We start from the raw sequence: 24,811 nt of genomic DNA, 5'->3' as shown, positions 1-24,811 counted from the left end.
GCGCCTGAGGGCGAGGGGGGCGGCCCGACCCCCGTGGCCGTGTTGGGGTCCCTGCTGCGTGGGGTGGGGGGACAACAGGGGACACCCCTGGTCCCCAGCGTGGGTGGCACAGGGCAGCAGGACCTGCAGTGTGTGACGTCCCCTGCCCGTGTCACCCGTGTCACCTCCGGCCCTTTGTGCGTGACGAGGCGTGACGTGACACGGGGGGCGGCCCCCCACGACCACCCCTCCCCTCCCCTCCCCTCCCCTCCCCTCCCCTCCCCTCCCCTCCCCTCCCCTCCCCTCCCCTCCCCTCCCCTCCCCTCCCCTCCCCTCCCCTCCCCTCCCCTCCCCTCCCTTCCCCTCCCCTCCCCTCCCCTCCCCCTCCCCTCCCCTTCCGCCGCTGCCATCGCCCCCCCCCACCCCCCCCGCAGGTCCCCGTCGCTGCCACCCGCGCTCCTCTCGTGTCACCGTCCCCACGCAGCGCCGTGTCCGCCCCCGGGCGCGCACACGCGTGTTCCCGTCTCGCTGCTGGCCATGCCGGGGGGTGTCTGCTGTCCCCAAGTGTCCCCAAGTGTCCCCCCCCCGAGTGGGGGCACTGGGACAAGCCCGCCCCGGGGGCACCTCAGGGCCGTTCCGGGGGACACGGAGCCCTCGGAGCGCCGTGCCCTGGTGGCAGGAGGTGGCACCGGAGGGGTGTCCCCTGTGGGACCCCCCCACGGGCCCCCCCGGCCCCGCTGGCTCCGTCAATCAGCGCCGGCGCCGGAACATGGAGGGCCCCGAGCTGCTGCGGCTCTGGGCGCTGGCAGGCGAGTGACAGCCCTGTCACCCCCGGGGGACATGGCCGGGCCCGGGGGACACACAGGGGAGAGGGGACCCCGAAGTGGGGGGACACAGGGGGTGCCGGGGGGGAGGACGGGGGGTGGGACAGGGCTGGGACGTGCTGGAGCTAAAAAAAGCCACCGTGTCCCTGGTGCCAGCAGGGTCTGGGACGGGGGGGGGACAACGATGGGACTTGTGTGTGACAGCCCGGGCCAGGGAAGGTGCTGGGCCCCTCCTGTCCTTGTCCCCATCCTGTCCTGTCCCCTGTCCTGCCCCAGCCCTGACCCCGTCTGTCCCTGTCCCCACCCTAAACATCCTCCCGCTCTGCCTGGGGACACCTGGCGCTGCGGGGACACCTGGCACTGCGGGGACACCTGGCACTGTGGGGACACGGTCCTGCCCCTCTGAGAGTCCCGGGGCTCTGTGGGCACTGGGGAAACTGAGGCAGGGAGGGGCCGTGGTCCCAGCCCCGGCTCCAGCCCCGTGTGTGGCCGCAGGCCTGGCCCTGGGGGTGTCCCTGGCCACCGACCCCGACCACCGCGTCCTGCCCGACCTGCGCCTCTCCGCCGAGACCGGAACCATCTTCGTGCACGAGCTGCAGCGGGAGCCCTTCCTGGAGGCCTTCGGCGGCAGCGAGGATGATGATGGTGAGGGCCAGCCTGGGGGGCTGGGGATGGTGCAAGGGGGCCACTGACCCCAGCTGGGCTGTCTGTCCGTCCTGACCCCCTCCACCCTCCATCCTCTGGGGCTCCCCCAGCACTGCCCCACTGCCTTGGGGTGTCCCCCGAGGGGTCGCCTGTATTTGGGGTCACAGCTCAGAACTGGCAGCAGCACCCCGGGGAACATCTGGACGGGGCGGGGGGCACAGCTGGCGGTGCCCGCGCCCACCCCGCGTGTCCCCGCAGCTCCCGTGACCTTCCGTGCCCACCTGCGGGGCCGCCCGGACCTGCCGCGGTGGCTGCGCCTGGCCCAGCGGGGCCCGGGCCTGCCCGGCTTCCTCTACGGCCACCCACCGGCCACGGGACCGGGCACCCACAGCGTCCAGGTACGGCCCGGGGTGCCCGGGTGTCCCCATGTCCCCTCAGGCCTGGCCCTGTGTCCTTGTGTCCCCTCATGCCTGGCCCAGCCCGGCTGTCCCCATGTCCCTTCAGGCCTGGCCCACCCCATCTGTCCCCTCGGGCCTGGCCCAGCCCGGCTGTCCCCGTGTCCCCTGAGAGCTGGCCCAGCCCGGGTGTCCCTGTGTCACTCAGGCCTGGCCCACCCTGGCTGTCCCCATGCCCCCGCCAGGCCCCGGCTGTGCCTGTGTCCCCTCAGGCCTGGCCCACCCCATCTGTCCCCGTGTCCCCTCAGGTTCTGGCCTACAACCGCCGCACCTTCACCACTGTGTCCCAGCTCCTGGTGATCGGTGTCACCCGGTCCCCAGGTATGGCCCCGGTGTCCCCCTGTGTCACCCGTGTCCCCCTGTGTCCCCCGTGTCCCCCTGTGTCACCCATGTCCTCCGTGTCCCCCGTGTCCCCCCGTGTCCCCGCATGTCCCACAGGTGCCGCCTGTCCCCGCAGGTGGGGACGCGCCGTTCCAGGCCGAGTTCCTGGTGGGGAACCGGGACGTGGAGGAGCTGCTGCCCGGGCCGGCGCGGGCGCTGTTCCTGCAGGCCTCGGCCGGGCTCTGGGAGCGCGGGGACCTGCGTGTCACCAACGTCACCTCGGCCCTGCACCGCGGCGCCCGCGTCCCGCTGCCCATCGAGGGCCGCAGGGAGGGGTACGGCCGGGCCGGGGGGTCACCCGCGGGGCTTTGGGGTCACCTGGCACCGCTGGGGGGGGTGACAGTGCGGGGTGGCCTCACCGCGGTGGGTTTGGGGTCCACCCCTGGTGGGGGTGACGGTGCGGGGTGGCCTCACCGCGGTGGGTTTGGGGGTCCCCCGGCGCACAGGGTGTACGTCCAGGTGGGCTCCCACAGCCCCTTCTCGCCGTGCCTGGTGGCCGCCGTGTCCCCGCAGAGCCGCGCCCGCTGTCACCGCGGCCAGCGGCCCCTCGCCTCCTGCTACGACACCTTCGCCCCCCACTTCTCCATCCGCTGGTGCAACCTCACCCTGGTGAGACCCCCTCTGTGTCCCCCCGTGTCCCCCCGTGTCCCCCCGTGTCCCCAGAGCCCCCCAGCCTCTCCCCCATGTCCCCCCGTCTCCCCTGTGTCCCCCCGTGTCCCCCCGTGTCCCCCCCGTGTCCCCCCGTGTCCCCAGAGCCCCCCAGCCGCTCCTGACGCCCCCTCCCCCGCAGCTGCAGGTCGTGCCCAGCCCCAGCGGGCCGGGGCCGCTCTGGGGGTCCGGGGTGCTGGAGGAGGGGGTCGCTTTCGAGCCGCCCCCCGAGGCCGCCCCCCGGGAGCTGCTCCCCTCCTTCCTGGTGACGCTGCTGGTGCCGCTGGCGGTGGCCGCGCTGCTCTGCCTGTTCCTGGGCCACCTGATGTGCTGCCGCAGGGAGGGAGTGTGAGTCGGGGGTCCCCCCACCCTGCCGGGCCGCGGGGACCCCCCCCGACTGTCCCCTCCCCGGGACAGTGTCCCCTCCCCGGCCGGGTGTCCCCTCCCCGGGACAGTGTCCCCTCCCCGGCCCAGTGTCCCTTCCCCGGCCCAGTGTCCCCTCCCCGGCCCGGTGTCCCCTGCCCGGGCCAGTGTCCCCTGCCCGGGCCAGTGTCCCCTCCCCGGCCCGATTGTCCCCTGCCCGGGCCAGTGTCCCCTCCCCGGCCCGGTGTCCCCTCCCCGGCCCGGTGTCCCCTTCCCGGCCCAGTGTCCCCTCCCCAGGCCAGTGTCCCCTCCCGGCCCGGGTGTCCCCTCCCCGGCCCAGTGTCCCTTCCCCGGCCCAGTGTCCCCTCCCCGGCCCGGTGTCCCCTGCCCGGGCCAGTGTCCCCTGCCCGGGACAGTGTCCCCTCCCCGGCCCAGGGTCCCGGCCCAGTGTCCCCTCCCCAGGCCAGTGTCCCCTCCCGCCCCGACTGTCCCCTCCCCGGCCCGGTGTCCCTTCCCCGGCCCGGGTGTCCCCTCCCCGGCCCGGTGTCCCCCCCCCGGCCCGGTGTCCCTTCCCCGGCCCCTGTGAGCCCGGGACAGCCCGGGGGTGGTGGGAGCCCTTCTCACCGTATTTATCGGGGTTTTACCTTTTTCTTCTGTTTTTTAGGGAAAAACGGGACTTGGAGACGTCTGAGTGAGTCCGTGGGGGTGCCGGGGGCTGCTTTGGGGGGCTGCTTTGGGGGGCTGTTTTGGGGGGCTGCTTTGGGGGGCTGTTTTGGGGGGCTGCTTTGGGGGGCTGCTTTGGGGGGCTGCTTTGGGGGGCTGCTTTGGGGGGCTGCTCTGGGGGGCTGTTTTTGGGGTGTTTCTTCCAGCCAGGCATGGGGACAGGGCTGGGCAGGAAAAGCGGACAGGGAGCAATCGGCTCTTTGGGGGTGCCATGGAGCCTAAAGGTCCCCCCACCCCAAAGGGGCCCCTCCAGCCCTCCCCACCCCTCGGGCACCCCAAAACTCCTCTCAGACACGGGGTGGGGCACAAGGAGCTGCTTCACTTCTGTGGCAGCCTCTGAGGGACCCCGGGCAGGGAGGAGACCCCAAAAATGAGGGGCAGACCCCAGAAAGGACACACAGACCCCAGAAAGGACACACAGACCCCAGAAAGGACATGTAGACCCCAGTGATGGGGTTCAGCCCTCACTTTCAGGGGCAGACCCCAGAAAGGACATGCAGACCCCAATGATGGGTACTTTTGGAGGGCAGACCCCAATAAAGAGGGGGTGTAGACCCCAATAAAGGCATTCAGACCCCGCTGAAGGGTGAGCAGACCCTGTCATGGGGAGCAGGCCCCAGTGAGGGGGTGCAGACCCTCGTTTTGGGGTGCAGATCCCAATTTCGGGGCGCACACCCAAAGGCGGCCCCGCTGGCGGGACAGGCACCCCAAAAGGGTTCCTGGGGGTGCGGGGGCCGGCCGGGCTCACCCCTCTGTCCCCGCAGCCTCCAGCTGCTCCACCACGGCTCCATCGCGGGGGACACGCGGGAGCTGCGGCTCATGGCCGGCAGCCGGGACGTGCCGCGCCCGCTCTCCACGCTGCCCATGTTCCCGGTGCGCCCGGGGCAGCGCCCGCAGCCCCCGGGCCCCGCGCCCCTCGGGGCCCGCGCCCCGCTGCTGCCGCCCTGAGCGACACCCGCGGCGTGTCCCGCTGCGGAGACGGGACCCGGATTTGGGGTGTCCCCGCTTCAGGGTGAGTTTTGGTGCATAAATTGACAATTCGGTGACGAAATGAGGCTTTTGCGCTTTATTTACGGGGTAGGTTTGGGGGTGCTCAGCCGCGACCCCCCCATCCAAAGCGGGGAGTCACAAGGGTTGGGGTGACTCCGAGTGATGCCCCCGGCCCCGATGGGGGCCAGGGCAGCGGGATGGGGCTGGGGATTGGGACAAAGGGGGGGACGCGCTCCCGGAGCCCCGCGATGCCCCCCATACCGCCCCCCCCCAGCTCACCTGGCTGCCCGTGCCCGCCGGGGTCTCACCGGCGCGCTCCGCTCAGCGCCGCCCGGCGCCCCCCGGACCCCTCCCCGCCCCCGGGGCCGCCCCCGGCCCAGCCCCGAGGAAGAAAGAGGCTCTTTGAGAGCGCCCGGAGAGCTCCTGGAGAACCCCCCCGGCCGGGGCGGCGCCAGCGGGGGGCGAGGGGAGCGCGGGGGCCCCGCAGAACAAGGGCGGTCATTGATGGAGCGGCACCGGCCCCGGCCCGGGGGTCCCCGGTGCCCCCCGCCACGGGGAGGGGGCACAGACCGGGCACGGCCCCCCCGGCACCAGCGAGGGGCTCCTAATGGGGCACCCCACAGGAACCCCGCATTTTGGGGCGTCTCTCTGTGCCCACCCCCCTCCCCAGCTCTGCCTTTCGGGGGTCGCTCTGAGCTGAGCCCCCCCCCAACAGTGTCCCCAGCCTGGCTGCCCCCAGCCCTCCCAGCCCCCTCCCCATTTGGGGACCCCCCAAAAACCCTTCCCATTGGGGGGTTCCCAGCGGCTCTGTGCCCCCAGCCCCCCTCCCCATTTGGGGACCCCCCAAAAATCCCTCTCATTGGGGGGTTCCCAGCGGCTCTGCGCCCCCAGCCCTCCCCATTTGGGGACCCCCCAAAAATCCCTCCCATTGGGGGGTTCCAAGCGGCTCTGTGCCCCCAGCCCTTCCAGCCCCCTCCCCATTTGGGGACCCCCCAAAAATCCCTCTCATTGGGGGGTTCCCACCGGCTCTGCGCCCCCAGCCCTCCCCATTTGGGGTCCCCCCAAAAATCCCTCCCATTGGGGGGTTCCCAGCGGATCTGTGCCCCCAGCCCTTCCAGCCCCCTCCCCTTCCTTCCTCCCCCCACATCCCGGGATGGGGGGACTGGACAGGAGGAGGAGGAGGAGGAGGAGGAGGAGGAGGAGGAGGAGGAGGAGGAGGAGGAGGAGGAGGAGGAGGAGGAGGAGGAGGACGGGCAGGGAGCGGAGCACAGAAGCCGCCGGGAGCAGAGCGGGATCGGCCAGGACGGGAGCGGGATGGGGACGAGGAACCCCCAACATCGCCCAGCCAGGATGAGAGTGGGATCAGGGACGAGGAATCCCCAACATCGCCCGGCCAGGACCCCCCGAGCCCCCCGAGAGCGGCGCAGAGCAGCCCGAGGTTGGTTGGATCATTTCACATGCCTTTATTTCAGCAGTCAGGAAAAAAAAAAAAATAAAATAAAATTTCCATTCATTTAAAAAAAAAAAAAAAGAAAATAAGAAAACCCCCAAACCACTTTAAAATTATTAATTAGTTAATTAGTTAATTATTATTATAATACATTATACAAAGTAGGTACAAAACCGGGGAGAAGCCGGAGCACCCGGCCAGGGGAGTGGGTTCGTGGGGAGGGATGGAGGGAGGGAGGGAGGAAAAGCTGCTGGAAGATGAGAGCGGAGCTGGAGTTCCACCTGCTCCACCTGGAAAATCGATTTATTCCTTTTCCCCTTGGATTTGATGCCTCTTGCTCTGCGGGATTTGCTGGTGGGGGGTGGAGGTGGGGGCAGGGGGGGAATAGCACCTTTGGAAAATTCCCGAGCGGAGCTGAGCAGCAGAATAAAACAAAAAAAAGTTAAAAAAAGGAGGGAAATAAACCGTAAAATAGAGGGGGATTAGAACAGACCAAGCTGAGACCTCTTTGGAGGTTGTAGCACCAGGCGGTCCCGGGGTTGGGTGTTCCGGGGCCAAAATTAAAGAGAATATTTAAAAATAATAATTAAAAAAACCCCAAAAAAACAGGATAAAAATCCTGAGCGAGAGAAAACCTCCAAAGGAAAATCAAAATAAGAGAACAACGGAGCAACCAGAGAGAAAAAAGGGGGGAAGAGGAGGGGGGAAATTAGCACCTTTGCTCTGAACCTGGCAGGAAAGTCCCGGCACGGCTGAAAAGCTCCGAACGAAGCTAAAAACCGAAAAAAGCCCCAAATTGGACTCAAAAAGGCGATGAAGGAGCCCCAGAGTGGTGAGGTGGTGAGGTAGCGTCCGCACAGGGCTCAGCACAGCAGGGCCGGAGCTGCTCCGCGGCTCGGGAGTGAATCGCTTGTGCTGCCTGAATGAAAAGAAAATGAACAACAAACAACGAACAAAGCGAAACGAAACAAAAAAAAAATCATGATAAAAGATAAACGGAACAAAAGGAAATCGAGAAAACTCCAAATCAGCATTATCCGAATAAAAAATAACGGGGAGAGGGGAGGGAAAGAGGGAAAACAAGGGAGAAAAAGCAAATTATAGCCAGGAGTTCGACATCTTCCTCGCAGCAAAAATTAAAATTCTAATGAGATGCAAGAAGCGAAGGGGTTGGTGGGGAGGGGGCCCGGGGGTCCCGGGGGGCTCGGGGACCCTTCGGGGAGCTGAGCTTTGCCGGCTGAGGAATGAGGGGGGCAAGCAAGCGAACCCACTTCCTGGTGATTTTGTTTGAAAAAGTCATTTATTTGGTTTTTTTAATATTTTTAGGGGGGTTGAATATTTTGGCTTTTTCTTTTTGGGGGGTGGGAAGGGTTTTTGAGGTTTTTCTCTTACGGCAACGAAACCGGAGCTGTTTTAGAGACGCTGGATAGAAACCGACACAAATTCAAGTCCATGTGAAATTTTCTCCTTTTTTTTTTTTTTTTTTTTTTTTTTTTTTTGGGCTGGGTTTTGGTTTTGGTTTTTTTTTTGGCTTTTTTTTATTATTATTATTTTTCTCATTATTATTATTACTCTCTCCTGTCACGGATGGGCCATCCAGGGTTACAAGAAGCAGACGGGGCCGATGTCGATGCCGAATTCCTGGTCCGGAGCGCCGACGTCCATAGGAGCCAAATCGATGATGGGCAGGCGCGAGGTCTTCGTCGTCTTGTACTCGATGACCGTCTTGCCCCATGTGCCCGTGTGACTCTGCGGGGACAGCAGGGTCACCCCCCGTGCCAGCGGGCGCCCCCCGCCCGCCCCGGGGCGCGGCACCCACCGTGCAGCCGTCCTCGGTGACGCCGTAGGTGAAGCGGCTGTTGCCCTCGGCGCGGATCTCGATCTCGTTGGCGCCCTGCAGCAGCAGAGCCTTCCTCAGGCTGCCGCTGGCCTGCTCCATGTAGGCCACGCTGTTCTTGCAGTGGTAGGTGACGTTCTGGGCGGCCTCGGTGGCCATGAGGCGCAGGAAGGTCAGCTGGATGGCCACGTCGGCCGGGTCGGAGCCCTCGCCGCCGTACTCGAACTGCGGGACGGACAGACGGACATGGGGGTCAGCACCGCCGCCGCCGCTCCCGCCCGGCCCCGAACCCCCGCGGCCCCACACCCACCTGGAATCCGTCGCTCATGGCCTCGCCGAACCAGACGTGCTTCTTCTCCTTGGGGTTCTTGCTGAGGTACCAGTTCTTGCGGGCCACGGACGCCCGTGTCGGGTACACGCACGTCTCGCCCGTCTCCAGGTTGCAGAAGACCTTGATGGCGTCCAGGTTGCAGCCTTGGTTGGGGTCGATCCAGTACTCGCCTGAGGGATGGGACGGGGTCAGGAGAGGGGAAGGACGGACGTGGGGAGCGGGGCAGGGACACCGGGGGCATGGAAGGGAGGAACAGCGGCAGGGAGGGAGGATGGAGGTGAGGAGCAGCCCCAGGGATGGAGGTGAGGAACAGCCCCAGGGATGGAACAGTGAGGAGCAGTTCCAGGGATGGATGTAAGCAGAATCCAGGAGGGAACAGGTGAGGAAGAGCCAGGAGGGATGAAGGACAGGGTGAGGAGCAGCCCCAGGGATGGAGAATGAGGAACAGCCCCAGGGATGGAACAATGAGGAACAGCCCCAGGGATGGAGAATGAGGAGCAGCTCCAGGGATGGAACAGTGAGGAGCAGTTCCAGGGATGGAGAATGAGGAGCAGCCCCATGGATGGAACAGTGAGGAGCAGCCCCAGGGATGGAACAGTGAGGAGCAGTTCCAGGGATGGATGTAAGCAGAATCCAGGAGGGAACAGGTGAGGAAGAGTCAGGAGGGATGAAGGACAGGGTGAGGAGCAGCCCCAGGGGATGGAGAATGGAGCTGAGGAGCAGAGGATGGAGGGATGGGTGAGGGGCGGGAGATGTTGAAGGTGAGGGGAGGAAGGCGAGGAGCAGCCGTGGGAGATGAGGAGGGAGGTGAGGAAGGCAAAGGGGGGAGATGGAGGTGGAGCGTGGAGCAGGAAAAGAGGAAGAAGAAGGGGAGAAAACGGAGGAGGGACGGCAAGGGGATGGAGCAGGGAGGATGGAGCAGGGAGGATGGAGCAGGGAGGATGGAGCAGGGAGGATGGAGCAGGGGGGATGGAGCAGGGTGGGGAGGGCAGACAGGAGAGACGGGACAGACGAGGGGCGCTGCGGGTGCTCCGGGAGGTGGAAGAAGGACAGAAGCGAGGAGCAGCAGAGGGGACAGAGACGGGGTGACAGCCCCGAGGGGCCGGCGGGGACCGGGGCGGGGGACACCGACCGCTCTTCCAGTCGCCGTGGCACATCTTCAGGTCGCGGCAGGTGCGGGCGGGGTTCTTGCGGGTGCCCTCGGGGCTGCGGATGTTCTCGATCTGCTGGCTCAGGCTCTTGAGGGTGGTGTCCACCTCCAGGTCGCGGTCCCGCATCACGTTGGCGTCATCGGCCCGGTAGTAGCGGCCGCCGTCGTGCGCCTTCTCCTGCGGCGGCTGCGGCAGGAAGCTGAAGTCGAAGCCGCCGCTCGGGGGGCCGGGAGGACCGGGGGGCCCGGGGGGCCCGGGGGGACCCTGCGGGGTGAGAGGAGGAAGATGGTGACGGAGGAGCGGGCGCTGAAGGCGGGCGGCTCAGGAGGGGCGGACGGGTCGGGACGTACGACGGGACCGACGTCGCCGGTGCGGCCGCGGGGACCGGGGGGACCGATGGGACCGGGCAGCCCGTTCAGACCGTCCTTGCCGGCGGCACCGGCGGAGCCGGGAGGACCCTGCGGGGCGGGAGAGAAGCGTGAGCGCGGCCGTGCGGCCCCGGCGGAGCCTCCAGCCCCGAGCCACGGCCCCGCGGGGGTCCCGGTGGCGGCGGAGACCCCACGCCCCCCACCCCGCGCTGCGGATGTCGCGGCTCGTCCCGGGACTCACTCGGGGACCGGCGGGACCAGAAGCACCAGAAGGACCTTGTTCGCCAGGAGAGCCCTGTGACAGTCAGGAGGAAGAAGAGGCGACATCAGAGGTGGCATCAGCAGCTGGTGCCGCCCCCAGGACGGGCGGGCGGCAGCGCCCGGGGCCACCGGCGCCCCGCGGGACTTACGGGAGGACCGGGTGGGCCCTGGAGACCGGAGAAGCCTCTGTGACCCTTCATGCCTCTGTCACCCTGTTCACCGGTTTCACCTTTGTCACCACGGGGACCTTGGGGACCCTGCAGGAGGAGGAGGAGGAGGAGGAGGAAGATGAGCTGAGCAGATCCGGGCCATTCACTGTCCCCACGCCTGTGGGGACACAGAGGCGCCGAGGAGGACAGAGCAGAACATCACTTACAGCAGGACCACGAGCACCAGCAGGACCAGGGGGGCCAGCGGGACCTTGGGGACCCTGGCACAGGAGAGAAGGGGACAGGTTAGAGCGTCCTGCACTTCCTGCTGCTGCTGGCTTGGGGCAGAACCACCCTGGGGCGCTCGGGGACCCTCGAGTGGGGGTGGTGGCAGCTCTGAGATGGCCCTTTGCCCTTTGCAGGGTGGTGGCACCTCTGGGATGGCCCTTTGCCCTTTGCAGGGTGGTGGCACCTCTGGGGTGGCCCTTTGCAGGGTGGTGGCACCTCTGGGATGGCCCTTTGCAGGGTGGTGGCACCTCTGGGGTGGCCCTTTGCTCTTTGCAGGGTGGTGGCACCCCTGAGACTGCCCTTTGCAGGGTGGTGGCACCTCTGGGATGGCCCTTTGCAGGGTGGTGGCACCCCTGGGATGGCCCTTTGCAGGGTGGTGGCACCTCTGCCCTGCTGGGGCAGCTCCTCCAGCAGCAGGAGCCGAGCCCGGGCCAGGCCCCAGACCCAGAACCGGCTCCTTCCTGGTGTCCCCGGGCCGGGGGGCGCAAGGGGGGCTCTGGGCCGAGCGTCACTTACAGTCTCGCCGCGATCTCCGTTCTTGCCAGCAGGACCGACGGGGCCGGGGGCACCGGGGGCACCGGGAGCACCAGGGGGGCCGGCGGGGCCGGTCTCACCGCGATCGCCCTGCGAGGAGGAGGAGGAGGAGGAGGAGGAGGAGGAGGAAGAGGAGAGGTCAGTGCGGGCCAGCCCAGCCCCATCGCCCCCCCAAGCCCCCCTCGGAGCCCACTCACCTTGGGACCGGCAGCACCGTCACGGCCGGGGGCACCTTCAGCACCGGGAGCGCCCTACGGGGAGCAGAGACCCTCGTCAGGGCTGGGGGGGCACGGGGGGGGTCTCACAGCCCCCCAGGGGGGTCCGTGCTCCCAGCCCCGATGGTGCCACGGCTCACCTCACGTCCTGCTTCTCCGGGGGGTCCGGCCAGGCCGGGGGGGCCCATGGGGCCGGGGGGGCCGCGCTCGCCGGGGGAGCCGGAGGGTCCCTGTTTGCCGGGTTCGCCCTGCGGGGGGACACAGCGGGGGCTCAGGCACCCCGGCACAGCCACCCCCGGGGGTGACGGAGCCTTGGGCGGCCGGGAGCCCCCCGGTACTCACGGAGGGGCCGGGCAGCCCAGGGAAGCCTCGCTCGCCTCTCTGGCCGGGCAGACCGACCACACCGCGCTGGCCGGCGATACCTTGGGGTCCGGGGGTACCGGGAGCGCCCTGCGGGCACAAACGGCGCCTCAGCGGGGGCGGCGGCGGCCGCCACCCTCACCACGGCGGGGCCGGCGGCAGGAGGGGACGGGCAGAGGGGTCCGGGCAGCGGGGCACTCACGATGGGGCCGTCAGCGCCGGGGGCTCCCTTCTCGCCGGGGGGACCGGGGGGACCGGCGGGGCCCGGCTCTCCGGGGCGGCCGGCGGGGCCGGTCTCACCGCGGGGTCCTTTGCCGCCTTCCTTCCCGCTGGGGCCGGGCGGGCCGGGCAGGCCGATGTTGCCCTGAGAGGGGCGGGGGAGGCGGCGGCGTCAGGCCGGGGTGTCCCGGGGCCGGCTGAAGGTGGCCGGGGTGTCCCGGGGCCAAGGGGGACAGGGCGGCCACGTGCGGCACCGGGACGGTGCCCAGAGCCTCCTGGCCCGTGTCCCCAGAGCCTCCTGTCCCGTGTCCAGCATCTCCTGTCCCATTGTCCCCATCACCTCCTGTCCCATGTCCCCAGCATCTCCTGGACATGGGACACAGTGCCTCCTATCTCATGTCCCCATCACCTCCTGTCCCGTGTCCCCATCACCTCCTGTCCCATGTCCCCATCATCTCCTGTCCCATGTCCCCAGCACCCCCAATCCATGTCCCCATCACCTCCTGTCCCATGTCCCCAGCCCCCCAATCCATGACCCCATCACCAGCCCCCCAAATCCCCCCGGGGTACTCACAGAGGGGCCGGGGGGTCCGACTCTTCCTGCAGCGCCAGGGAAGCCAGTAGCACCCTGCGAGGGAGGGAGGAGAGGGCATCGGTGGGGCAGGGTCGGGGCTCGGGGACTGTCCCCTCCCTGCTGGGGTCACGCAGGGAGCCCCGGGGCTGGTGGCCAGGAGGACAGCGCCCGCCTGGGGGGCTGATTTGGGGGTGCAAAGGCAGCCCCCCCCTGTTCCTCTGCTCTATCCCTGCTGGGGTGAGGCCACCCCGCTCCGGCCCGGGCGGGTTTGGGGGCGTGGGGCCGGTGTGCCCCACGGCGTGGGGGGAGCAGAGGCAAGGCTGAAGCCCCTCGGGGTTGTTCCCACCCGGGGGTACCCCCAGCCTGCCCCAAACGCCCCCTCCCCACAAAAGCGGTACTTACAGGGGGTCCAGCGCTGCCGCGAGCACCTTTGGGACCGGGAGCACCAACAGCACCCTGGGCAGGAGGAAGAGGAGGAAGAGGAGGAGGAGGAGAGGGGTGAGCCGCGCCCTGGGGCTGCAGCCCGGGCAGCGCGGGGGGCGAGGGGGGCACTCACAGCAGGTCCGGGAGCACCAGTGGGGCCGGCGGGGCCGGGGGGACCGGCGTCACCCTTGGCTCCAGCGTCCCCGGTTTCACCTTTAGCACCGGGCTGGCCGTCAGCGCCCTGCGGGACAGCGCCGGTGTCAGCCCGGGGGGCTCCGAGCCTCCCTGGGGGGCGGCGGGGGACCCCCGGGCCGGGGGGGACAGCCCGTGGCACTTACGGGGGGGCCAGCAAATCCAGCAGGACCGGGAGGACCGGGCTCGCCGCGGTCACCCTGGGGAACAGAGGTGGGAGGGGGCGGCGTGAGGCCAGCGGGGCACGGCCACCGCGGCCACCACCGAGCGGTGGCAGGGCCAGCACCGAGGGTGGGGGACGCTTACGGGAGCACCACGGGCGCCGGTGGGACCGGCGGGACCGGGGGGACCGGCTTCACCCTGGAAAAGGGCAGGAAAAGAGAACAACGGGGTCAGGGCTGAGGCGCGGAGGCGGCGGTGACTGCCCGGACACGGCTGTCCCCGCGGGATGTCCCCACCTTGTCACCAGGAGCACCAGCAGGGCCGGGGGGGCCGATGGGGCCGGTCAGGCCTCGGAGACCGTCCTTGCCAGGAGCGCCGTCAGCACCTTTGGGACCGGGGTCACCCTGCGGGAGGACACGAGGGGGGCTTAGGGGGACAGGTCCCTTGGGGGGTGCACTGAGACATCCCCGGGTCTTCCTCCTCCCCGGGACGGGCTGGGACCTTCCTCCTCCTCCTCCTCCTCCTCCTCCTCGCAAGGGCTGGGCTCTCAGCGAGGGATTGTCCCCAAGGGATGGACAGAGGTGACACAGGGCACCCCCAGCGCCGAGGGGGCACAGGGACGGTGGGAGCAGGCTGCCAAGGGGGACACAGGGCTCAGGGGACACGGGGGGTGGGGACACGCACTCTGTCACCCTTGGCGCCCGGCAGGCCGGCAGCACCGCGCTCTCCGGGCATTCCCTGCAGACCGGGGGGGCCCTGGCTCCCCGGGGCTCCGGGGGCACCAGCGTCGCCCTGGCGGAGGGAAAGCAGCGATTAGTGAGATCTGGCACAGCGAACCCGCCCGGCCTCAGCGGGGAGGCCAAACCCGCCGCCCTCACGAGGGTGGGCACGGTGCCCCCCCGCCCAGCCCGGCACCCACCTTAGCACCATCGTTACCGGGAGCACCGTTAGCACCACGAGGACCTTGGGGACCGGGGGGGCCTTGCACGCCGCGTTCTCCGGGGAATCCTCTCTCGCCCTGGGGAGGTGGGACAGGCCCAGACCGTCAGGGGCCTGGGGGGCACTTTGGGGTGCCCAGAGGTGCGGGGAGATGGGGGGTGCAGCTTACCCTGGCACCGGCGGGACCGGGGGCTCCGGCGTCTCCGGGGACACCCTGAGCGGGAGGAGAGGGTGACGAGTCAGAGGGGAACGGGTGGCACCGGGAACGGGCAGAGGGGACCCCGGGGTGCCCCCAGGGGTCCCTCATTCCCTGGGCAGGGTTGGGGTTCCACTGCTCCCCCCTGCCTGCAGCACCCGGGGGTGCTGGGGGGACCCCAACAGCAGCGGCAGCCCCCGGGGTGAGCGGGAGAGGGGACAGGAGGGTGCCCAGTGCCCACACTCACCTGCTCACCGGGCTTGCCAGCCTCGCCAGGGGGGCCAGCGGGGCCGGGCAGACCCTGGGGAGGAAGAAGAGGAGCCGTGAGCCACCACGGAGGGGACGAGGGCAATGTCACCCACGCTCTGGGTGCTTTGTCCCCTGCCGGGGAAGGCGACGCTCCTCACCTGGAAGCCAGGAGCACCAGCGGGACCTTGTTCACCTCTTTCTCCAGCGGGGCCCTGGGGGACACAGCACAGCCATGGAGGGGGGCAGGTGGCTCCCGAGGCCCCTGTCCGGTGGCCAGGCGTGGCCCTGGGGGCCCGCGGGCCGGGGGATACTCACGGTGGGGCCGGGGGGACCTTGGGCACCGGTTTCACCATCTTTGCCAGCAGGGCCCTGGGGAGAGGGAGAGGAGGGGGCTCAGGGCGGCCCCCGCGGGGCTCCGTGCCCGCCCCGGGATGGGCGTGGGCCGGGAGGCGGCCGCGGGATCCTTCGAAGGCCGGGAGACACCGCGGCGAGCTGCCCGCGGCCACGTCACCGCCGCTGTCCCCGCTCCAGCGCCGCCGGGAGCCACCGGGACGGGATCCCGGACACCTCATCCCGCTGCGGCCCCGCGCCAGGAGCCTTCCCTGGCTGCCTCAGCCCCGTTCACACCCATTGCCACCGCATTGCCACCGCATTGCCACCGCGTTCCCACCCCATTGCCACCGCATTGCCACCCCATTGCCACCGCATTGCCACCGCATTGCCACCGCGTTCCCACCCCATTCCCACCCATCGAGCTGGCCCTCTCCGCCACCCCAGCGTGGGGTGACCCTCTGTCACCCTCCGTGTCACCCCACAGCACAGTGACCCTCCCTGCCGCCCTCCGTGTCACCCACAGCACGGTGTCCCTCCGTGCCACCCTCCGTGTCACCCCCAGGGCCGCCCGTGTCCCGCCCCACACTCACCACGGCGCCGGGGGGACCGGGGGCTCCTCTCTCGCCGGGTTTGCCGGGTTCGCCCTAGAACCGGAGCGGGATCAGCCCGGGGGCACCGGGGACAGTCCCGGGGCGCCCCTCGGGCACACTCGGGGTGCGGCAGCGGCCTCGGGGGTGGCACTCACCGCAGCACCTTTGGGACCGGGGAATCCCATCACGCCGGCCTGGCCTCGGGCTCCGGGGGGACCGGGGGGACCGGGCCGCCCGTCTTGACCGGCGGGACCCTGTCGGGGGGAGCCAGCGCCGCGTCAGCCGGGCCCGCGGCGAGCCGGGGGACGAGGGGACACCGGCGGGGACAACTTACCGGGGGGCCGGTCTTGCCGTCGGGACCGGGGCTCCCGGGGCTTCCAGTCAGACCCTGCGGGGCAGCGGGAGGGGGTCAGGAGCTCGGCGCTCCCGGGAGTGCTCCGGGGAACGGGAGCGTCCCGGAACGCGGCTCCTCCGCCGGCAGCGGGCAGCCGTGCGGCTCCGTGTCACCGTGTCACGGTGTCACCGTGTCACCGTGTCACCGTGTCACCGTGCCCGCTCACCTTGGCACCGGGGAGTCCGGGTTCCCCGGGGCGTCCAGCTTCACCAGGAGATCCTTTGGGGCCAACGGGGCCGGGGGAGCCGCGCTCGCCGGGGGGACCCTGGGGACAGGGGACAGGGGTGACGCAGCTGCAGGACGGCACCGGGGCAGCGGCACGGAGCCGTGTCCCCGCGGAGCGGGCACAGGGGACAGCGGCCAGGGGCACAGGGCCCCGCTGACGCGGCTTTGTCCCGCAGATGGACACGGGCACCCACCTTGGGACCGGCGATGCCATCGGCGCCAGGGAAGCCGCGGCTGCCAGGAGCGCCCTGAGGGGGACACGGCGGGGTCAGTGTGGGGACACGGGGGGACACGGCAGGGTCGGTGTGGGGACACGGGGGGACACGGCGGGGTCAGTGTGGGGACACGGGGGGACACGGCAGGGGCAGTGTGGGGACACGGGGGGACACGGCGGGGTCAGTGTGGGGACACGGGGGGACACGGCGGGGTCAGTGTGGGGACACGGGGGGACACAGCAGGGTCAGTGTGGGGACACATGTGGCACAGCGGGACACGGCCGCCACTGGGAGCAGCCTGAGGGGGTCGGGGGTGTCACCACGGGGTCCCCAAGCACGCACGAGGTTCACGGGGGGATGGGGGGGTGGGGACAGGGACATGGACATGGACATGGTGGGGATGGGGACAGGGACAGGGACATGGTGGGGATGGGGACAGGGACATGGACATGGCAGGGGTGGGAACAGGGACAGGGACATAGTGGGGATGGGGACAGGGACATGGTGGGGATGGGGACAAGGACATGGACACGGACATGGCAGGGCTGGGGACAAGGACAGGGACATGGCAGGACTGGGGACAGGGACAGGGACATAGTGGGGATGGGGACAGGGACATGGTGGGGATGGGGACAAGGACATGGACACGGACATGGCAGGGCTGGGGACAAGGACAGGGCCATCCCACTCACACGTTCGCCGGCGGGGCCGGGCAGGCCGGCGGGGCCGGGCTCACCGCGGGCTCCTCTCTTGCCTTCCTCTCCAGCGGGGCCGGGGGGGCCTTGGACACCGGCGGGACCCTGGGGAAGGACGCGCAGGGATGAGGAGCCCCGGCGGGGCCCGGAGCCGGCGGGGGCCGCGCCCCCGGGGACACATCGGGGGGACACTCACGGGTTCGCCTTTGGCACCGGTGTCGCCCTTGTTGCCTGGAGCGCCGGGCTCACCCTGGAGGGAGAGCAGAGAGAAAAGGTTCAGCGGCGGATCGAGGAGCAGAGGGACCCCGACCCACGCCCGGCGAGCCCTCAGAGGGACCGAGGAGCCGCCCCCCGCCCCACCGGCCCCGCGGGGACCGCGGGACACCCCAGAGGCGCCTCCAGGCGGGGCCGCAGCGCTGCCGGCCCGGGAGGAGGCGGCCGGAGCAGCCCGGGGGTACTCACGGTGTTGCCCTTGGGGCCGGGGGCGCCGCTGGGACCCTGGGGTCCGGAGGGACCGCGGGCACCGGGGAAGCCGGGAGCGCCAGCGATACCGGGAGCGCCCTGCAAGAGGCACGGGAGGCCGTGAGCGGGCGGCACGAACCTCCCTGTCCCGGCCCGGGGGGACGCGGGGGACACTCACGGTCGCGCCCTTGGCACCGGGTTGGCCGTCAGCACCGGGGTTGCCCTGCGGAGAGAAGAGGGAGAGGAGGGTCACGGCGGGGCCGGGAGGCGGCGAGGCCGAAGGACGGGGAGCCCCGGGGTGTCACTTACAGCAGGACCGGCAGCGCCAGCGGGCCCGGGGGGGCCGGGCTCGCCGCGAGCACCTTGGGGACCTTCGCTGCCACGGGCTCCCTGGGGACCGGTCTCACCCTGCGGAGGAAGAGGAGGAGGAGGAGGAGCCGTGAGCGCCGGGGCTGCCCTGGTTCCACCTGCCCGCGGTGCCACGGCCGAGACGGGCGCCCGGGACACGCTGGGGACGTCCCCACGGGTGCCACTGTCGCAGGCAGTGCCAGCCGGGGCGCTCCGGCCTCGGGGACCCCTTCCCTGCCCAGCACCCCCCAGCCCGCCCTCCCAGTGCCCCCCAGTGCCCCCCAGTTACCCCCAGAGCCAGGCAGGCCCTACCTTAGCACCAGCGGCACCGGGGAAGCCGGGGGGACCAGCGGGACCAGTCGGACCCTAAAGGGGACAGGGGACACGGCTCAGGGGGGGTCCCGGCCCCAGCGGGCTCGGGGGGATCCCCAGGCAGCAGAGCCCCCCTGGCTCCCGGCCAGGGCTGCCCGTGGGGCAGCCGGGAGGGGATCTGCCCCCGGGAGGGTCGGGGGTACTCACGGGGGGACCGGCAGCGCCGGGAGCACCGTCATTGCCACGAGCGCCCTGCGGAGAGGGGACAGCGTGGGTGAGACCCGCGGGTGGCACCGGCGGCCCCCGCGGGTGGCACGGGTGAGCTCGGGCCCCGTGCCCGGGCAGGGATCTCAGCCCGGACATCCCAAATACTCACGGCGGGGCCGGATGGGCCGGGGCGGCCTCGCTCGCCGGGAAGACCTCGAGGACCCTGCGGAGGGGACAGGCCACGTTTAGGACACGCTTGGGTCGCCAGGGTGGGCACTCGCCCCTTTCGGAGCCTCCTGCCACCCCTGTGCCCCCAGTGCTGCCCACGGGACGTTCCCGAGGGGTTCAGCCCCTCCCGCCCCTATTCCCGGCGGGGCCCTGAGGAGCAGCGGGGTCCCCCCCGGGTCACCCCCGTCCTTGTCCCCCACAGCCCTGGGCCCACACTCACCATCTGCCCAGGGGCTCCGTTCTCTCCGGGGCTGCCGGGCTCGCCCTAGGGAGGAAGGACACCGTGAGGGACCTGCTCTGCAGGGCGGAGGGGACAGCGGGGACACTGGGGACACTCCTCACCTTGGGGCCAGCAGGTCCAGGCTCACCCTTGGCACCATCCAGACCGCTGAAACCCTGGGGGCAGGAGAGAGAAGGGCTGGGGGGTCAGGGGGGGACACAGGGGGAGGGCAGGGGTCCCTCGTCCCCTGGGTGTCACCAGCACGGAGGGGGACTCACCCTGTGTCCCTTCATGCCCGGCAGGCCGGCGGTTCCGGGGAGACCTCGGGCGCCCTGGGGGAAACGGGGGGCGGTGATGGGGACTGTCCCCACACCAGAGTGGCCTGTCCCCTTGCGGGGCACAGCTGGGGGTGTCCCCGAGCAGGACACAGCTGGGGGTGTCCCCTCGCGGGGCACAGCTGGGGGTGTCCCCTCACTGTCTCACCTGGGGGCCGGGGGGACCCCGCTCTCCGGGGCGGCCAGGCTTGCCAGCTTCACCCTGAGGACAAGGACACGGCCTTGGTGGCACGTCCCCGAGCCAGGCAGCTCCTGCTGGCCTGGGGGGGCTGGCAGGGCCACCGGGCCCCAAAGTGGGGGGACCCCACGGGTGGGCCACTTACGTCATCTCCGTTCTTGCCAGGGGGGCCGGCGGGACCTCGGGGGCCCATGGGACCCTAGGAGAGAGGGAGGGCAGGGGGAGGGTGCTGAGGTGACAGCTGCCCCTGTCACACTGCCACCCGCCCCTGGCAGCGCCGTGGCCGCAGCAGGGCTGGGAGCAGCAGCAGCAGTGTCCCCAGAGCCAGGGGACACCGGCAGGTGACAGCACTCACAGAAGCACCAGGCTCTCCAGGTTCACCGGGGGGACCTTGGAAACCTTGGGGACCCTGGGGAGAAAAAATAAAGGATGAAAAATGGGTCAGAAAGTGAGAAACTTGGGCCTGGATCCCCCCGTGGCAGTGGCGGTGTCCCCCCGTGTGGTGGCACCGGGACTTTGTCCCCACGTGCTTCTGCAGCTGTCAGGGAGGGTGTGACACCTCCGACCTGTCCCCCCACCCCAGAGGGGCTGTTTGTCCCCAAACCCAAATGGACAGGAGGAGGTGACACTCACGGGAGCACCGGGAGGGCCGGGGAGACCACGGGGACCAGCTGGGCCCTGGGGAGAAGAGAAAGTGTCATCAGTGGGGCCTTGTCACCCTCCCCCTGTCCCCTCCCCTGCTGCCCTCACCTCCACCCCATCACTGTCCCAAAGCCAGCCCCTCCCTGTCCCCATCGTCCCTGCTCCCTGTCCCCACTGCCACCCCATCCCTTGTCCCCAGCACCAACCATTGCCTGTCCCCACTGCCACCCCATCCCTGCCCCTATTGCCGTGCCCCCATCGCCCCATTTTATTGTCCCCATTGCCTGTCCCCACTGTCCCCATTGTCCCCATTGCCTGTCCCCACTGTCCCCATTGCCATGGCCCCATCATCCCATTTTCTTGTCCCCATTGCCAACCCAACACTGCATCCCCATCTCTGCTCCCACCTTCACCCATTCCCTGTCCCCATTGTCACCCCCCCCATCCCCATCCCTGTCCCTGCACATTCCCTGTCCCCATTGTCACCCCCTCCCTGTCCCTGTCCCCAACATCGCTGCCGTGTCCTGGTGCTCAGTGACATCTCCGGCACAGGGACCGTTCCTGTCCTGTCCCCTCACCCAGCTTCCCCCTGTGCTCCTGGTGTCCCCCCATGCCCCTTGTGCCCCCCGTGTTCCTGGTGTCCTCCCGTGCCCCCCGTGCCCCCCATTCCCCCCGTGCCCCTGTGCTCCCTGTGCCCGCATGTTCCTGGTGTCCCCCCATGCCCCCCATGCCCCCCGTGCCCCCTGTGCCCCCCGTGCTCCCCATGCCCCCTGTGCCCCCTGTGCCCCCCGTGCCCCCCATTCCCCCCGTGCCCACTGTGCCCCTGTGCCCCCCATGCCCCCCATGCCCCCGTGCCCCCCGTGCCCCCGTGCCCCTCACCATGGGCCCGGGCACGGCCATGCCTCCGGCCTTCTCGTCGTAGCCGTAGGACATCTGGGGAGCGAAGTTCTGCGGGAGGAGAGCGGGGGGTGAGCGGGGCCGGGACCCCCGGGGGGCTGCGCCGCCGGGGACCCCCCACACTCACCCCGCCGAGGCCGGGGGGGCCGGGGGGCCCGGGGGGGCCGGGCAGGCCGGGCTGGCCGGGGATTCCGTCTCTGCCGGGGGGGCCGGGCAGTCCCTGCGGGGAGAAGAGAGGGTCAGAGCTGCAGAGGAACTGGTGTGTCCCTCTGTGGGACTGGGGTGAGCCCTGTGGGACTGGGGTGAGAGGCTCCAGAGGAACTGGGGTGAGCCCTGCGGGATTGGGGTGAGGCCCTGTGGGACTGGGGTGAGCCCTGTGGGATTGGGGTGTCCCCCAGCAGGACTGGGGTGAGCCCTGTGGGACTGGGGTGAGAGCTCCAGAGGAATTGGGGTGAGCCCTGCGGGATTGGGGTGAGCTCCTGTGGGACTGGGGTGAACCCCTGCAGGACTGGGGTGAGCCCTGTGGGATTGGGGTATCCCACTGTAGGATTGGGGTGTCCCCAAGTGGAATTGGGGTGAGTCCAGCAGGATTGGGGTGTCCCCCTGTGGAATTGGGGTGAACCCCTGTGGGATTGGGGTGTCCCCCTGTGGGATTGGGGTGTCCCCCTGTGGGACTGGGGTGAGCCCTGTGGGATTGGGGTGTCCCCAAGTGGAATTGGGGTGAGCTCAGCTGGGGATTGGGTTAAGGCCCAGCAGGACTGGGATGAACCCCAGTGGGAGACTGAGGTGAGCCCAGCAGGATTGGGGTGTCCCCAAGTGGGATTGGGGTGAGCCCAGCAGGATTGGGGTGTTCCCCAGCAGGATTGGGGTGTCCCCCAGTGGGATTGGGGTGTCCCCAAGTGGGATTGGGGTGTCCCCCAGTGGGATGGGGCTGTCCCCCAGTGGGATTGGGGTGAGCCCTGTGGGATTGGGGTGAGTCCTGTGGGATTGGGGTATCCCACTGTAGGATTGGGGTGTCCCCCAGCGGGATTGGGGTGTCCCCCAGCAGTTTTGGGGTGTCCCCCCGCGGGATGGGGTCTCTGCAGAGCAGGGGGCTCTGGGGGTCACACCCACCCTGTCTCCTTTGGGGCCGGTGTCTCCTTTAGGACCCTGTGGGGCAGAGACAGAAGAGGTTAAAAGAAAAGGGGGGGCTGCAAACGCGGGGCGGGGTTGTGGTGAAACTGGGGGGGGGGGTGGCTGCGTTTTGGGGGGGCCCTTACCTCTACTCCAGCATTTTCTGGGTAGGCAGGGGAGGCTGTGGGGGGAAAAAGGGGGTTCAGAGCGGCGCAGCATCACCCGCCCCACACCGCGGGAGGGGACGCGGGGCCCGCCGGTCCCGGGGGGGGGGGGGGGTGGCAGCCCGCGGAGGGGATGTCGCGATACCGTCGGTGTCGGGACAGATGGGGCAGCACTCTCCGAAGGGGATCTCGGCGTTGGGGCAGTCGGAGGTGTCCTCGCAGATCACCTCGTCGCACAGGATGTTGCCGCTGTCGCAGACGCAGATCTGGCACGGTTCTGGCTTCCACACGTCCTTGTCGTTGTAGGTGAGCCCATCCTGGATGCAGCTCCCGGTTTGGACTGGGACGGGGCGGGGGCAGCGTCAGGAGGGGCGGCCCGGGGCCGGCCGGCTCCCCCTCCCCTCCCTCCCCTCCCCTCCCTCCCCTCTCTTCTCCCTTCCCCTCATCTGGTTCTCATCAGCGCGGCGCGGTGACACGGGAAAGCTCCACCACAAACCCTTCCCACAGCGGCTGGAATTCTGCAATTCCAACCAAAAATCCCCGCGGCCGCTCATCGGGCCGAGGCAAACGCCCCCCGAGGCCGGGGGGGACGGACGGACGGACGGACAGACGGACGGAGCCGGGGCTGGAATCGGCTCCCGGAGCTGCGGGACGGGGACGGGGCCGGATCGGAGCAGACGGAGCGGGAGAGCCCCGGAGAGCGGAGCGGGAGGGGCGGGCAGGCCCGGCGGTGGGGAGGGGTCCCGGCATGGGGAGGGGGAGAGAGGGACTCATGGAACCATGGAACAACGCCCACGCCCCTCCAAAAGAAAAAAAAAAAAAAAAAAAAAAAAAAGGCAAAGAAGTAAAAAAAGGGGTAAAAAAAAGGAAAAAAAGGAAAAGGAAAAAACCCAAAAAATGTGTTTAAAATAAGGCAAACGGAAAATGCAACATTCTTCTGGGGAAAAAAAAAGGGGCAAAATGGGAATGGGAAATGCAGGACACAGAACAGGAATGGGAAAATGGAGAAGGGGAAATGCGCGATGGGCATTGTCAGCGCAAAATGCTTAATAATGATAGTAATAATAAATGATAATAGTAATAAAAATGTATTTAAGAAAAACACCCCAAAAATCCCCAAAAAAGGACAAAATGGGGCAAAAGGCGATGGGCGCCGGGCCGGGGGTGCCCCCGTGTGCCCCTGGCGCAGGTGGCAGCGGGGCACGGGGCCGTGGCGTGGCACGGGGGGGTGACCCCAGCCGTGCCCCCGGCCCGCGCCGCTGGCAGCCCCCGCTGCCCCGGCTGCCGAAACATTTTGCTTATGAATCATCCGAGACTTTTCTAATTCTTTCCTGATGGCTTTCGCAGATCCCGGGGCTGGGCCCCCCCTCTCCCTCCTCTCCCCCCTCTTCTCTCTCCCGCGCTCTTTCCCCCCTTTCCTTTCCCTTCCCGGCCTCCTCCTCCTCCTCCTCCTCCTCCCCTTCGTCCCGGCTCCCTCCTTCCCCGCCGGCTCCTCTCTCTCCACCCTTCCTTCCCTCCCCGCTCTTGGCAGGGCGCCCCGACTCCTCACCCCGCAGCCCCTAAAGCCCTTTTCCCCCAGCCCCAAATCCCCTCACTCCTCTTCTCTTTTCTTTTCTTTTCGCGGATTTCCCCTCCTTTCCCCTCTTCGCCCCTCGTTCCCCTCTCCGCTCCGCACGCCCACCCGAGTTCTCCGTGGGCACCCCGGGCCGGGCGTGGCCGGTGCCCGGGGCCGGTGCCCGCCCGGAGCCGCGTCCCGCCGGGCCGAGGGCATCGCCCAGCGCCCGCTACTCACTGTCTTCCTCTCCTTGCCCGCGGGCGAGTAGGACGGTCGCTGCTACCAACAGCAGTGACCGAGAATCCACAAAGCTGAACATGTCTAAATATTAGACATGTAGACTCTTTGGGGTCTCTTTTGTTCTTAGCTTGGGGTCATGCGGGGCCGACGCAACCCTGGAGCTCCAAATCCAGACCCCAGCCAAAGTTCCTACTGCCCTTCGCCCGCTCCTGCGCCGGCCCTTTTATACGATGCGCCGCGGCGGAGAGGTGGGACCCGGCGCGAGCAGCGGATTTTGGACGGCCCCCTCGGCCAATCAGAGGCACCCAGCGAGTCGGGGGGCACCCCCTGACCCCCCTCCCCAGCCCGGGCCGTGTGGCCGTGCACACGCAAACACGGCCGGGCACACGCACACGCGGCCGGGCACACGCGTGTGCTCCACAGTGGGCCCGGGCCCGGCCGGGGTGGGGGTCGGGGGGTTTGGGGCGCGGGTTTGTGCGGGGGTTGTGGTTTTTGGGGGGCTCTGCACGCTCGGAGGTGTCTGCGGGGCTGGCTGGGTGGGGACGGGCGATG

The 24,811-nt window shown here is 69.1% G+C and overlaps 2 protein-coding genes across 2 annotated transcripts; one reads left to right on the top strand and one right to left on the bottom strand.

Moving 5' to 3' along the window:
- Nucleotides 1-401: 401 nt before the first annotated feature.
- On the top strand, nt 402-5,069 carry SGCA (sarcoglycan alpha). Its single transcript, XM_072919108.1, has 9 exons — nt 402-788; nt 1,299-1,448; nt 1,707-1,846; nt 2,152-2,224; nt 2,361-2,559; nt 2,731-2,893; nt 3,075-3,280; nt 3,960-3,986; nt 4,783-5,069. Exons 1-9 carry the CDS (start codon nt 749-751, stop codon nt 4,964-4,966), a joined length of 1,182 nt encoding a protein of 393 aa, XP_072775209.1. The 5' UTR covers nt 402-748; the 3' UTR covers nt 4,967-5,069.
- A 1,378-nt stretch (nt 5,070-6,447) lies between these two features.
- Nucleotides 6,448-24,494, bottom strand: COL1A1 (collagen type I alpha 1 chain). Its single transcript, XM_072919110.1, has 51 exons — nt 24,257-24,494; nt 22,610-22,804; nt 22,447-22,481; nt 22,301-22,336; nt 21,315-21,407; nt 21,170-21,238; nt 20,282-20,326; nt 20,004-20,057; nt 19,794-19,847; nt 19,619-19,672; nt 19,414-19,467; nt 19,258-19,311; nt 19,136-19,180; nt 18,857-18,910; nt 18,688-18,732; nt 18,481-18,534; nt 18,130-18,228; nt 17,999-18,043; nt 17,821-17,919; nt 17,555-17,608; nt 17,356-17,463; nt 16,643-16,696; nt 16,390-16,488; nt 16,164-16,217; nt 15,985-16,083; nt 15,830-15,883; nt 15,222-15,275; nt 15,065-15,118; nt 14,905-14,958; nt 14,631-14,675; nt 14,442-14,540; nt 14,207-14,314; nt 13,819-13,926; nt 13,667-13,720; nt 13,507-13,560; nt 13,302-13,409; nt 13,148-13,201; nt 12,746-12,799; nt 12,155-12,316; nt 11,935-12,042; nt 11,733-11,840; nt 11,575-11,628; nt 11,360-11,467; nt 10,783-10,836; nt 10,556-10,663; nt 10,387-10,440; nt 10,128-10,235; nt 9,759-10,041; nt 8,606-8,796; nt 8,278-8,520; nt 6,448-8,207 (listed from the first exon to the last, which is right to left on the bottom strand). The coding sequence occupies exons 1-51, from the start codon at nt 24,336-24,338 to the stop codon at nt 8,061-8,063; spliced, it is 4,362 nt and encodes a 1,453-aa protein (XP_072775211.1). The 5' UTR covers nt 24,339-24,494; the 3' UTR covers nt 6,448-8,060.
- Between the last annotated feature and the right edge of the window lie 317 nt (nt 24,495-24,811).

The sequence above is a fragment of the Taeniopygia guttata genome, chromosome 27, assembly GCF_048771995.1.
Source record: "Taeniopygia guttata chromosome 27, bTaeGut7.mat, whole genome shotgun sequence".
Classification (NCBI taxonomy): Eukaryota; Metazoa; Chordata; class Aves; order Passeriformes; family Estrildidae; genus Taeniopygia; species Taeniopygia guttata.
This window is presented reverse-complemented; position numbering and strand designations above follow the sequence as displayed.

Coding starts and splice junctions, on each gene's coding strand:
- SGCA (XM_072919108.1), top strand. CDS start 749: ATGGAGGGCCCCGAGCTGCTGCGGCTCTGGGCGCTGGCAG. Junction 1,449..1,706: donor CGGCAGCGAGGATGATGATG/GTGAGGGCCAGC, acceptor GTGTCCCCGCAG/CTCCCGTGACCTTCCGTGCC. Junction 2,560..2,730: donor ATCGAGGGCCGCAGGGAGGG/GTACGGCCGGGC, acceptor CCCGGCGCACAG/GGTGTACGTCCAGGTGGGCT.
- COL1A1 (XM_072919110.1), bottom strand. CDS start 24,338: ATGTTCAGCTTTGTGGATTCTCGGTCACTGCTGTTGGTAGCAGCGACC. Junction 15,884..15,984: donor CCGGTCCCAAAGGTGCTGCG/GTGAGTGCCACC, acceptor CTCCGGTTCTAG/GGCGAACCCGGCAAACCCGG. Junction 12,317..12,745: donor TCGGACCCCCCGGCCCCTCT/GTGAGTACCCCG, acceptor CGCCCCTCTCAG/GGCAACATCGGCCTGCCCGG.